The sequence below is a fragment of the Neolamprologus brichardi genome, chromosome 18 (assembly GCF_056152115.1).
Source record: "Neolamprologus brichardi isolate AB-2024 chromosome 18, ASM5615211v1, whole genome shotgun sequence".
NCBI lineage: Eukaryota > Metazoa > Chordata > Actinopteri > Cichliformes > Cichlidae > Neolamprologus > Neolamprologus brichardi.
This window is the reverse complement of record NC_142121.1, coordinates 30,118,217-30,131,772: the sequence shown is the minus strand read 5'-3', so window position 1 is coordinate 30,131,772 and position 13,556 is coordinate 30,118,217. Positions and strand designations below refer to the sequence as shown.

The 13,556-nt window shown below is 40.2% G+C and overlaps 1 protein-coding gene across 1 annotated transcript; it reads right to left on the bottom strand.

Moving 5' to 3' along the window:
* Positions 1-9,396: 9,396 nt before the first annotated feature.
* On the bottom strand, positions 9,397-11,298 carry LOC148097799 (caspase-8-like). Its single transcript, XM_087831646.1, has 5 exons — positions 10,824-11,298; positions 10,707-10,738; positions 10,479-10,581; positions 9,853-10,396; positions 9,397-9,764 (listed from the first exon to the last, which is right to left on the bottom strand). Exons 1-5 carry the CDS (start codon positions 11,158-11,160, stop codon positions 9,626-9,628), a joined length of 1,155 nt encoding a protein of 384 aa, XP_087687772.1. The 5' UTR covers positions 11,161-11,298; the 3' UTR covers positions 9,397-9,625.
* Positions 11,299-13,556: the final 2,258 nt, after the last annotated feature.

The following is a 13,556-nucleotide window of genomic DNA, read 5'->3' as shown; positions in this document are numbered from 1 at the left end:
ACTACTAACAATTAAACTCTCTGGGTTGCAGGACAACAACTTGACTTCAAAAAGACAGACACTGGTAAATCACAAACCAGTGATGAAACAACAAATTTAGTGGTTAAAAGAGTCAAATTGTGACATGTTTTCCTCTGATTGATTAATACAAGTGATTACTGAATGAAATAAAATTCCTTTTTTGAATTATTAAACATGATCTTAAGAATTTTAACGTGTACTTGTGTTGTCCTGTCAACTTGGTGGGTTATGAGTTGATTATATAGTGAGAAAAAACAAAAAAAAGGGGGGGAGAAGGCTGACACAGGGCCTGGCCCCTCTCTTAATAACATAGCCAAAACAACATTATTTTCAAACAACATCATTTTCCTGTTCGTCTGTTTTTGTTTTGTTTTTGTTTTTTCTCTTTATGCTTAATTACAGGCTGCTTTGTCGGCCCGGAAAGCCGAGGCTGACCTGGACTCCTGCTCTCCCCTCTACCATCTTGGCTCTCCCTTCTACCATCTTTGATGTGACCCTGACCAAATGCTACAGCAGCTGGACTCACAACAACAGCCTGAGAATGTCAACAGTGCTGCAGGAAAGAGATCTCATGCAGCGGAGACGGAGAACGTTAAATCCAAGGCCCGTTTCACTACACGGGGGAGATTTCCAGACAGCTTCAGCTGACAGAGCTGTGACGAGACGCCTATTAAGCCCGGATGAAAAGTGAGGCCGAGCAAAAGAATGCTGACCTTAACAACTCTGCATTAAAACTGTGCAGGACAGTGACGGAGCAACACGGATGATCGGGCAGCAAAAAGGGCGTGCCAGAGACACGAGGAGTAACTGAGGTCAGAAGGCACCTCAGATTGGACAAAAGCAGCAGAAGAACATAAGCTGAAGGCACAGGTGTCAGGGCTCGGTCAGGAGCTGACCTCTGAGAAGAGCCGAACAGCAGAGCTGCAGAAGGCCGTGGAGCAAAGCAAGGAAAACATCAATAAACTTCAATCTGACGTGTACGGAAAAGACTCTGAGGTTTCTGCCCTCAGTGAGAGCTCAAGACATCAGAGCAGAAACTGAGCATGGCTCAGGAGGAGCTGGCTGCTAATCGAACCCATCAGTCAGGCTTGGAGTCCCAGATACAGGACTTAAAATCAGGCCGGAGCTTGCTGGAGCAGGAGGTTGTCAAACCTGACGAGAAGCTCCAACAGCAGGAGCAAACCCTGAAGGACCTACAGAAGCAAAAAGGGTCAAGTTAAGGAGGAGCTGGACAAGGAGAAGATGCAGGACACTGGAGAAAAGGACTGCCTCAATTGGGGCCAGAACCAGTATGGAGAGAACTTTGGGCAGCAGCACCAATGGACCCAAACGGACTGAAAAGGGGGAGGGCAGGACCCCAGAGCGCGCTTCAGGCCGTGGTTTACCCAGAACACCAGAACAGGAAAGTGATGAACACAAACACACACACAAACACACACATTTACATACACTGACTCACACACATATGAACACATGTGCACTCGTTGATTGACTGAGAAATGACACACACACGCACACAAATTGAAATGCTGATTCAATTCACTGAGAAGTGTTCCACACACACACACATACACACATACACATGTTTGTGCAATGAAGACTGATACACACACGCTGCTGCAATGAAGAATGCTTTACTAACAAATGCTATGCTGATACGCAAAATGCTGCACACAAATGTCCAAATACAGAATCTGTTACAACAACAAGAAGCCATTGATTGTTAATTGGTTAAATGCATTTCATGTCACCCAGAGGGCATTTGTGCAGATTTAGGGGACAGGGTCTAGAGCAGTTTGGTTATGAAAACAATGTCTGTGAGTGATGTCTGTTTATGGCTCAAGGCCTCGACTGAATTGTTTACTGTGCTTCGCACAGCCTGATAAGGAACAGTGGTACAGAGTGAAAATTATGAATTAACGGTGTGAGCCTTATTTCGGAGCGCCACATTTTTGTGATTGAGATTTAATTGAAGGAGGAACACACTGAAAAAAAAAAAAATAAATAAAAGAAAAGAAAAGAAGAAAAGGGGGCCAGCCCTTGGATTTACGTAAGCATCCCACGTGTATTTAACACAATTGCCTCAGACTTTAAAGATCTGTACAAAATTCAACAGGAAATCATAGCTTCCCTGTATTTCCTACATTGTTGGCATGCTGGTGAGTGCTGTTGCTCCACAGTAAGAAGGTCCTTGGTGCAAGTCCACAGTCTGGCTAGTTTGCAGTGGTTTCTCTCTGGGTATTCTGGTTTCCTGCCACAGTGAAAAGTCATGAAGCTATTAGAGCTAGGTTAATTGATGATTCTAAATTATCCGTGAATGTAAGTGTAAATGGTTGTTTGTTTCTAGGTGATAGACTGGTGACCGGTTCGGGGTGCACCCTGCCTCGTAACCTATCACTTTAGAGGTATTTCCCAGCCCTCATGCAATTAGGATAAAGATAGGAGGATGGTAGTTGTTGTAGACCCATTCAATTTTTATGGTAATCAGAATTTAGACTTTGTTGAACCGTAGGCAATATGAAGACAACATGTAGTATTTAAGGGACCAAGTAGAATTTGGATAAAAGTTATTGAATAGTGTTGAAATAAAATGACAGAATTGTGAAGGATTAAAATATTCCAGGAGCTCAACTTACTCCATCTGAACATGTCTTAATCGTGTAATATGAACTCAAAATGCACAGGTTAACTGAATATGAAAAGGTTGTGTTGATTTAACTCAGTTGTTTAAGTTTTTACCAAAGCAAAACATTTGTGTGCAACTAGTGTCCACTATTGAATCAAATAAGTCCAACATGTTTTTTGTCAGTGCAAAAGAAGTTACGGTACCTGTATGCCAACACAATATTGTCCTGGGACGGAGGAAAACTTTCTGGTGAAGTTTTGGTTGATTTTGGGTTTTGCTTAACACTAGGTTGATTTTATCAGTGAGGTTTGGATTGTTTTCTTTCTCTAAGAGAGAGAAAGATGGTTTTATGCTTGGACATGTTTCCAACGGGCCCCAGTATTTGTTATTATATGAGTATTTTATTGGTTACGTTTGTCTTTGCTTTTGTTACAGTGCACTGAAATAAGAACATCTGAGAGGAGTGATCCACCGGTGGTGATATTTTGGTATTTTGTGAGTTCCTGATTTAACAAATCAGCTCTTTAATCCAGGCCTGAGAGATTGAACTTTAAAGCGCTATAAACATTCTTACTGAAAACAGTTGCAAAGTATTTTTCTCCATGATTATAATGGGCTCTGGAGAAATTCACTTATATGGGACATTGATCACATGAGAAGTCCTGAACCTAAAAGGATTGCAGCGAGTCAATCCAGTCCAAAAAAAAAAAACAAGGAACTGTTTTCCTTTAAAATGATGACGTCATCTTGCTGGTGATGGAGGCTTGATTAGGTTGCGCGTGAGACTCCATTATCAGCAATATCTGGTATGAATGTGTGTGAATGTATGCATGTGACTGGACTGTGATGGACTGACGACTAAAAGTTTTAACTGACTTGATACTGAGACAAAAACGGTACCGACTTTAGGATTAGTACATGTCTACAAACAATTCACCCAGCCTGTAAAAGAAGGGTGGATGTTTTGTCTCGCTTTGTTTTGTTTTTGCAGGAGTAGGAGGACAGAGACTAGGGGGGGAGGCTGTAGCTTCACATGAGTGTGAACTGCAGACTTAACCCTTTGGTTGCTAATTTTGAGCTACTGATGTTTCCATCAAGAAAATTGGGTTTTATTAGCTGTGTTTCGATTAATGCAGCACATTATATTGTTGGGAATGTTAAATGCTAAAGTGAAGAGAAGCTTTGATTTCACTCATGACTGAACATGTTATTATTAACCATAGCGGGCCACTGTAAAAAGTCAATCAATTTTGATAGAAAAAGCAAGAAAAAACTCTATTGATACCTATAGGAATAACAGGGGAATGATAGACTTGTCACATTCAAAATAGAGATATGTAATGACAAACGTTGGTCAAAGTCATTTAGGTTCTCCATTGAAATAGTCAATAATTTAGAAAAGTAACATAGAACCGACAGGGGCATGTGCTGAGATGTGGTGCTGCACAAGAACAAGAGCAAAATAAAGAAAAATTATTGTGTTTAGCTTTGATAAATTCAAATTAAAATGTACCATTACACTCAGAGGATCAATATGAAATTGAATATATGCTAATTTTGTATGAAGTACATGACTGATAGCTGTTCTGTCCTGAGCTTTTGTTTTTACAGCGCCCACTTGACCACACCAACAGTTTCTCGCCACCAAAACGGGGTACTTGCAAAGAATAGGGAGGAATATCATCAGAAGTGGGAAAGGTAAGCCCCGATGGGGGTGATAATGTAACACACCCAAAGAAAGATTTTAGGTCTGACCAACCGTCTCAGTCGTGGGCAAAACGATGACAGTCAATAAAATTCTAAAAGATAATTTAGTGACAAAAAATATCAAGAGATAAAAGATAAAACAGTCCAGTGTCCCATTCATGAATCAAATAAAAACACACAGTCCCAAGGCCAGAGCCAGCTATGCCACACGGCATAGCTGGCTCTGGCCACATGCCAAGCAAACTCCACATGTTGCCTTTAACAGGGGTAGAAGTTGTCCTTGGAGACCCACCACCCTGCAAGCATATAGCCAGTGATCACTCCAACCTGTGCAACTATGCTGCCTTTAGGCTGTGGCATATAATAGGCCCTGGCCTGCACAGAGAGACAAAATGACACCTTCAGTATAAAATTCATAGCGCAAAACCCATCCATCCCAAACATATCAGATTATCACATTACATACATGCACAGAGAGACAAAATGACACAGCAGTGTTTGTAGTGTGGGCTATAAGTAGACCAGTGTATCAGTGCAATCAAGTACACCTGCCTCTAATTAGTCCAACCCCATTCCAGCCATTGGCTCACCAAAAATGTGACACACACACAAAAAACCACTCCCAACCCAGTGCAACTTCACACAATAATATGGAGCTGAATTAACACAGGCACACTGGTCTACCATGTTACAATAACACCATTAATTTCACGTATGGTCAAATTCTTAAGATTTGACCCCAAACATGAAAAATTCTACACACATTTAGAGACAGAGTGGAGTTCTAGATAAACATAATGTAGCAAATCACATAAGGATGGAGCGCTGGAATCAATAAGATGATGAAAAACACGCAGGAAAAATGTTGATCATGTTGAGTATGTTTATTCCAGTGTGCAGAGATTGGCTAATCTGACCAGGAAATGTTATAAATGGATTGTCGGAACAATCAGCGTTAAAATCACCTTTGACAGTCCAGACTAAGATGGCGTTGGACATCTTCAGGGCGGAAAAGGGTTGGTGTGACCAAGGTGTGGTTTGGCTTGTTGTATGTATATTTCATAATGATACAGCTCTGGATGGACCAGTTACCAGGGCATGGAAGGAGGACAGACTTATTAAATGAGGAGAAGGAATTTTCTGGGATTGGAGATCCTGTGGGTGAGTGGTTGACTAAAAGCATGCATAAAATAAAAGCTATTTTTTGTTATTGATTGGTAATAGATTGATAATTGGCCACATTCACAGTTGTATTGACTTGTAGTGGATGTAGTCTACTTCATGTTTAAGCACTCTAATTAACAGATTGAAAATAGTGACATTAAAGGAAGAATATGCAGCACCACCCTGTCAGATGCCAGTGCCGGTGGGGCTCAGTGATGAATCAGGTGAGCTTCATGGCTGAATTAAAACATAGATGCCCCTGCTGTGGTCAGTAAGGGATAAAAAGGGTGTGTTTTACTGTTATTTTAGCATCAGCATTATTGTTACATTAGAATCATATAACAAACATTGCATTGAACATTTATTGAAGCTATTGACATATTAACATTTGTATTACAGTGATTGTTATAACCCCATGTTAATCTTCTATCTACAGGTGTCAAAAGTAGTCAACAAGTTCATGTTGAAGTGAAGTTCATAATAATACAGGTTTTGTTTGTAGACAATTGTGAAGACGCAGGCTCTGGGCGGAGCCAGGAGTTGAACAGATCTAACATGACAATTAAATTGATTTCATTCCCTAACACAGGATAACAAGACTGGAGCAACGACATTGGATAGGAGAAAGTCTGATACTTTCTAAGATATGAGGTCACTAACCTTTTTTTTAAATTTTCTAGCTTAATTGAATGGACACATGTTAGAATTAGAAATGGCTAATTTGTTTTTTATGTCTTTTATTAGAATGAGTGGTTTTAATCATTTTTATATATATCTTGCAAATGTGCTTATAATGAGTTGGCACTCGGTCTTTTGAAGGTCATAAGCTTCGTTCGGCGATAGTCCAGACTGATAAAGTGTAGGAAATGCCTTGAGTGCAGCAGGCTAAATGCAAACACGCTTACACACACATACACTAAATTAGGATAAGTCCTTGGGACATTCTGAATGTTCTAAACCAATTCTGAATCACCAAAAGATCAGTAGACAGCAACATTAGATTGTTAGAGCTAGGAAGAGAGGTGTTTTGGTTTTCTGTCTCTTACAGAGAAAGGAACAGACACCAGACGAGGTCACAGATATACGAGGATCCTTGGCAGCAGAGACAGACACGGTGACTGCTGAAACATCAACTGGGTTCAAGTGTCATGGCATTTTGGGCTCCAGTTAGTCACCTAAAAAGGATGGATCAAATAAACACAGCGATAACCACGAAGGGGTTGACGGAAATCCAGGAACACCACACCAACGACGTTCGAGAGGCTGTTGGTCATAAGGAGAACACCTTTCTGTTCCTTTTCCTGGGGAACACAGCTGTGATCCCAGAATACACAGATCATTGTTTGAAATCGGGGCAGAATAATCCCCTGATCTGTGCAACGACTGAAGGGTTGTCTAACCCCTGAGGTTGAAGGAAACGAGAGCAGAGGATCACCCGACTGGAAGACACTGGTGCCTACAGCAATAAAATAAAGGTTAAAAGCTCCTCGGACAGAGGTTCTAGTCTGAGTACGTTTGGAGGGTATAAGGTAGCACCGAAATAAAGCTGTGGGAGAACTGGGGAGTGATGGGAGTATCATCTGTACCTACTGTTGTTGTTGTAATAAAAGTTTTTCTTGCATCTGAACTGCGTAAACACAGAGGTCATGTCACATATGGTTCACCCAACAGGGGGACAAAGGGCCTCAGGAGTAAGGAGAAATGAACCCGGCAACATTGGATTGCAGGGTGTAAGTGAGCTCTTTAAGTCTAAAGAGCTCATCAGGGGGAATTGTGGGATTATGATATTATTTTATGCCATGTTAGACCCCTAATTAAAGATTGTGAATTATTATGTAGTTTCAGTTTGCATTATGCTCCTGAACTAGAAGAAGGTGATAACTATTACATTTGGTAAACTGATTTGCATTACATTAGACTGTTGATTTATTGTGAATGAATGATATTGTTTTATGATGCATTATACTGCTGAGTTATAAGAAATATTGTTCACAGAAAGTCATCGCCTTATTTGTCTGATTAGAAGAGAACAGAGCATACTGCCCCACCTCACCAGGAGCAGATAAACAGGGAGCCAAGGTCGTAGCTTAGGCGCTGTGTGAGAAAGAATGTGAATGTTTAGGCTTTTATGATTAGGTGGGGGCCATTAGAGGCTATAAGAGTTTGATCAAGGCTCCACCATTTTGAGATCTGATGCTGTCTGCTGTATGGTGTCCATCTCCCACGCGTGTGTTCATTAAATCATCGTTTGACTTGACCCGGCCGGACCAGTGTGGTTATTTTTGGTTTTCCTCTTGTATCCATTCCCAATATTTGAATCCGTAACACAGGCAACATGCTTGCTTTTCAAAATGATGGCCATTTCACATGTTATAGCAACAAGGGAGCTTAAGTGATTTTTTTTTTAATTTGATCATTTGAATTTATTTATTTAAAAGGGACAGTGCAGTTTAACATAGTTCAAGTGCAAGACATGAAACTGATGTACCGCACATAGGTTTATAGCTACTGCTAATTTTCAACAATTGTCCCTTGTTGGCCTTACAATCTAAATAGATACATTTGTAGATATTATGTTTCTGTTGCTAAAAGTCAATTTTTTTTCATTCAATATTCTTGGCAATTCTTATTTTAAACTTAGTAGGATTTCAGAAATGTACAGTAAACCTATCCCACTAAACCTTAAACAAATGTTTGATTCAGTGTCCTTTGTAGTGGACAGCAAGACTCCCACATTTTCAACCTGTGTCCACACTTCAGGAAGCAGAGGGCTGAGTGATGTAGAGTTTTTTAAATTCTGGATTTCACTCAGTCAGACTTGCATATAGGATGAGATGGAGGAGTGCAGGGAGGTGAGAGTCAGAGGGCACACCAGCTTCTGAGGAGCCTGAGAAGGAAGCCACTGTCACTTATGGACAAGCGTGTAACCAAAGGTGTTTTTTGGCTCTACCCGTTCTTTCTTTATGGATTCAATTTCAACCCTATTAACACTGGGTTGAAAGACTAACAATAAACATTGATCAACTGATGTAATCAGTGATGTAATCACTGATGTAATCAGATCACTGATGTAATCAGTGATCAGAAAGCCAGGTTCTTGAAAGTGTCAAAGCACACAAACCACAGGGAGATGCTCATCTCTGCAGGCAGCCCAAACATTTATAAGCTGCATATCATACATTAATATCTATGACATGACTTGAATCTGGATATATTCAGTACTATTTATAGCGATTTCAATGCGTATAGACAGATTGTTTAAGACTGTTACTTTCCAGCACTGCCCAGATGACTTCAATGTGTGATCAGACGATAGAAGGCCAGTGCAGATGTTTCCTACAGCACTTACGCAATACCTATTAACCATAATAGGCTTCAGCTGTGGTCTCTTTGCTCCAGCACAGACCACTCAAACACTGGGATGTCCTTCTCTGAACTTCACCTTCCTTTTTTAAATCAAGTATTTATCTTCATCTAACAGTTCAGAGATCCACATGAAAAAAAAAACAAAACAAAATGAGGGACAGAAGAAAATAAACAACATTTTTGAAAAAAGGTTTTGCTGGAACATGTTTCTTTCAACCACATATAGTAGCCATGGTAATCTTTCAGGATTTGTGGAGGGAGAAATCAAGTCAAACAGTTCTGAAGCAAACTGATGTATTCTGAGAGAATTAAAAGACATTATAACAAGTTAAATGTAACATTTTTATTGTTACTATCAGGAGAGTGTTGTGAGATTTGTTGTTTGAAGAAAAAAAGTAACCTTTTTGATTGATTAGGTAATGTTACTAGGTTTAAGAATGTAAAGGCTCAGTTTAGGAAAAGCACCCGTGAAGCTTCACTGCAGCACATGTAAAAACCTCCCAACACAAATAACACCAGTTGTGTTCCCAGTCTGAGATTTATTCTTTGATATTAAACTGCTACATGAATAAAATGCAACACCTCAATGCGAGATTCAGATTTAGAAAAATAAAAGATTTAAAATGATGAGAGAAAGATGGAAAATATAAAGGAAACATTTTAAGAAACATAATAAGTAACTCTGAGTTAATCATGCATCCCTAGTTGCACAGTAAGATGTGCTGTATTTCCATGATGACTTCAGGTGCGCTGAGGTGGCAGCACAAGTTTCTTTCTCAGGGTGAATCTCACTTCAGGCATCTGCTTGTCCAACGAGGAGGTCTCGCTATGTGCTACATCATCGTTCACGTAGTGGAGGATGGAGACGATGTCCTCGCCCCTAAGAGCATTTATAGAGATACAAAAACATGTTGATATCACTGTCAGGGTCAGTGTACACATGTGTTTGGTGATTTTAAAACAATTACCTGGGACAGCGCTCCTTCAGCTGCTCACAAAGAGACTGAATGAACCAGCTTCCATTGACTATATGTCTAAATGAAACATGATCTTCAACAGTGGCCATGGCAACCAGAACATCAGCTTCCTCAGGGATGGTCAATGGTGAAGTATCATCATCAGTCTCCATCAACTGCACTCCACGCTGTTTGTTACTTCCTTGGCAGGCCTGGATCAGGAACACTTTGGGCTTACCAGTGAGGACAGACTGGTCACACCCCCTGAACTTTCGGGTAATTTCTTTAATGGGGAAGGGGTCCCTGTCAGTTCCCAAAACAACACCCTTTTTTCTGTGACTCAGAATAGAGCAGATGAAAGCATCACCGTGCTCAAGAACCTGCTGAGGATCAACAAAGCTGCTGCCATCCCACTCTTTAAAGTTGAACTTCTGCAGCTGAGACATGTCTGCCAGGGAAGCAACAAACGTCAGTGCCTGATCCATCTGATCCTTGGTCAGGTCTTTACACATCAGCACTCTGAAGCCCAGCCAGCTGAACACCTCTGCCAAGCTTTCTGCAAAAAATGTAATTAGAGAAAAATATTTAAGCACCAGATACTAACAAGAAAGAATAAAAAATCTGCCCCTGAAACTTACGGGCATCTTTATCTGATCCTCTTCTTGGTGAACCATCCAAGAAGTTCTTATTGTTTATGATCACGCAGAGGCCGACGGGCCGGCTAATGATTTGATAAACATCCTAAAGAGTGGACACCAAGATTTTATATGTGTTACTACAGGCTGCGTAACCACAGAATTTCATCTACATATCTGTCTCAAGCGATGTCACAAGTGTAGGAGGCTGTTTCTGCATCAGCATCTCACCTTTGACATATTCCCATCTTGTGGCAGAACATCTGAGGGAAGAACAATAAAACTGAGTTAAACAACCAAACACAACAGGAGACACAGCGTTTCTATACAGTGTTACGTGTGTGTTACCGTGCTGACATGAAGACACTTGGACAGGCTTGGATAAAAGGGGGGTGTAAGTCAGTTGTAAACTCGCCAGCTGAGGGAAAGTTTCTTTAATGGCGCCATCGGTTTGCAGGAGGTTCAGGAAGTCTTTGCATCTTTCTTCTCCTTTATTCATGATCGTATCCACGAGCTCAATGACGTGGGTCTCCACGTTTGCGTTGTTGATGCTTTTAAGATTGTTGTACTCCCGCTGAGTGATCAGCTTATTCTTATAAACTTTCTTGAGAATTAGCTCGCGGTTTCTGCACAGAATATCTTGAATGTCTGTTTTATTGCTCCTCATTGCATCTTTGGCCGACATGCTGAATCTGCGCAAAGGAAAGAGTCAGAGGTGATCCTAAACACTGCTGTCTATGAGAAGGAAGTAGTTTACTACAGCTTACTATCGTAACAATAGCTGCACATTATATTACATAAAACGTAATTCTCTTACGGTCAGTTGGAACTTCTGCTGTCCTTGAAAACGAAACCTCGTTCCTTCTCTCAAATAACATCTAGCACGAAACTATCCCGCGTGTCGCTACCCGATCCGTACCGGAAACCCGATCGGTACCGCGCATGCGCGAAAGGTGTCTACTTCCGGTCGTAGCGTTTTACGATAGTTACGGGTCAGAGTATCGGTTAAGATGTTAAGAATAATAAGTATATCTTAAAATGTTTGCAATAATGAAGCATTTCAGTACAATGTAGACAAAAACGAAAAATAAAAAGATAGTTACGGATCGGGACTCCCCGATCCTTACTGCGCATGTGCAAAGTCGGACCGTACAAATCGGGTCTACCCGATCCGTACCGCGCATGTGCAGATGTTTTCTTCTTCTTCTGTTCGTTTAATGGCAGTGTACTCCCCAGTGTACGAGGATACTGCCACCTTCTGACCGAGCGGATGAACCCTATTGTAAACTGAATTGGCGTCATTACAAACGTGCGTTAAATTTGATTCAGTGATAGTCGAGTGTGTTTATGCTTGTCTGTTTGGAGAGGATTGACTGGAATAGTGATGATGATGTCCGCTATCACTGGCAATTGTCAGTAAACACTTCATCTGGCTGATGAATCTTCACGTGACACATTGCTAAGTCTGTATTATTAACTCTGTAATTAGGCGCCATTCTTCTTATTTTACGGCGCTGTTGTTCAATCGGGGACGCTCTCTGTTGAGGAGAAAAGCATGAATTTGTTTGTATACGGATTATCCATTGTTTAAATGTCCCGGGGAGTCGAAAAGGAGGCAGAGCTGTTGAGAAATGCTAGGAGCTAACTGGGCGCTAACCTTTTTTTTTTTTTTTTTTTTTTTTAAACTTTATTTAACAAACAATGAGTATACAACATACGAACAGATGAAGTATACAAAACAGAACATGAACACAAAAAGCCAGGGGTAAAAGAAAAAGGTAACAATTATAAGAATACACGCAAAAATTCACATACATATATTGTTTTGAGAGCCTTTTTGTTGGTGGAGTCTGATATTGATTGAATGTACATTTCCACATCCTTAAAAAAATGACAGAAATATGGTGTTTTGTTAGTAAACTTACATTTATGGATAAAAAATTTAGCTAAAAGTATTAACAAATTTATCATAAAAAAACATTTATCATACTTCTTGGGGAACTTAAAGAAACAGAATAAAACATTTTCCCATCGTAAAGAAAACTCCCTTAAAATATGGACAATAACAAACCTGCTAAATTCCTTCCAGAATCTCTGTGTAAAAGAACAGTACCAAAAAAGATGTGTCACAGTTTCTGGATGATCCCCACAGAAAGTACAATTAGTATTTATGTCCCTTTTAAATTTTACCATGTAGTGACTGGCTGGATAACATTTATGTAGAATTTTAAATGAGACTTCTTTCACCTTATTTACAATCAAATATTTATGGGGGATCATCCAGACTGTCTTCCACTTGATATCTGGAACATATCGGTTCCAATAAGATATTATATATGGGAGAGAGACAATATCTTCTTGGAATAAACTACGTATTCTCTTATTGCTGTTACCAAGTTCCTGTGAAAAGCAGATTTTTCCTATTGGTGACTCAGCTGGATCAGGGAGAGTGACTGAGGTAGATATTGAGCTGTCAGTGTTTTTATATAACATTAAAGTACCTGAGGGTATGGCACCAAGCACCATTGAGAATTCCTGAACACTGATTGGAAAATTATATAGTGCAATAAAGTCGTTGTAAGTAAGTAGTTGTCCCTCTTTATTAACCAGCTGAGCCACCAATAGGATCCCATTTTGGACCCAAGTTTCCAGGAAAAGTGATTTATTTTTATATAAAATATCTCTGTTGTTCCAGATAAGGTATTTGTGAGGTGAGAAGTTGTGTTTATAAATGAGGGTCCACGCTAAGAGGACCTGCTTATGGAAGGATGAAAGCTTTACAGGAAGTTTCTCAACCTTGTAATTACAATTTAAAATAAAATTAAAGCCACCAAAACGAGAGAAAATATAACTGGGCGCTAACCGTATCATTCAAATATATTGAATGTCGCAATGTTGGCAAAGAGAGGAAGTGACGTAAGATTTGCGCATGCGGGGTACCGATCGGGTTTCCGGTACGGATCGGGTAGTGACAACACCGCGTTCTGCCAGTCACTACATGGTAAAATTTAAAAGGGACATAAATACTAATTGTACTTTCTGTGGGGATCATCCAGAAACTGTGACACATCTTTTTTGGTA

What these genes read in the sequence shown, in the direction of transcription:
- LOC148097799 (XM_087831646.1), bottom strand. Translation starts at nt 11,160, where the DNA reads ATGTCGGCCAAAGATGCAATGAGGAGCAATAAAACAGACATTCAAGAT. An exon ending in AAGATGGGAATATGTCAAAG is followed by an intron (nt 10,582 to 10,706) that starts GTGAGATGCTGA and finishes TCCACTCTTTAG; the next exon opens with GATGTTTATCAAATCATTAG. An exon ending in AGGATCAGATAAAGATGCCC is followed by an intron (nt 10,397 to 10,478) that starts GTAAGTTTCAGG and finishes CATTTTTTGCAG; the next exon opens with AAAGCTTGGCAGAGGTGTTC.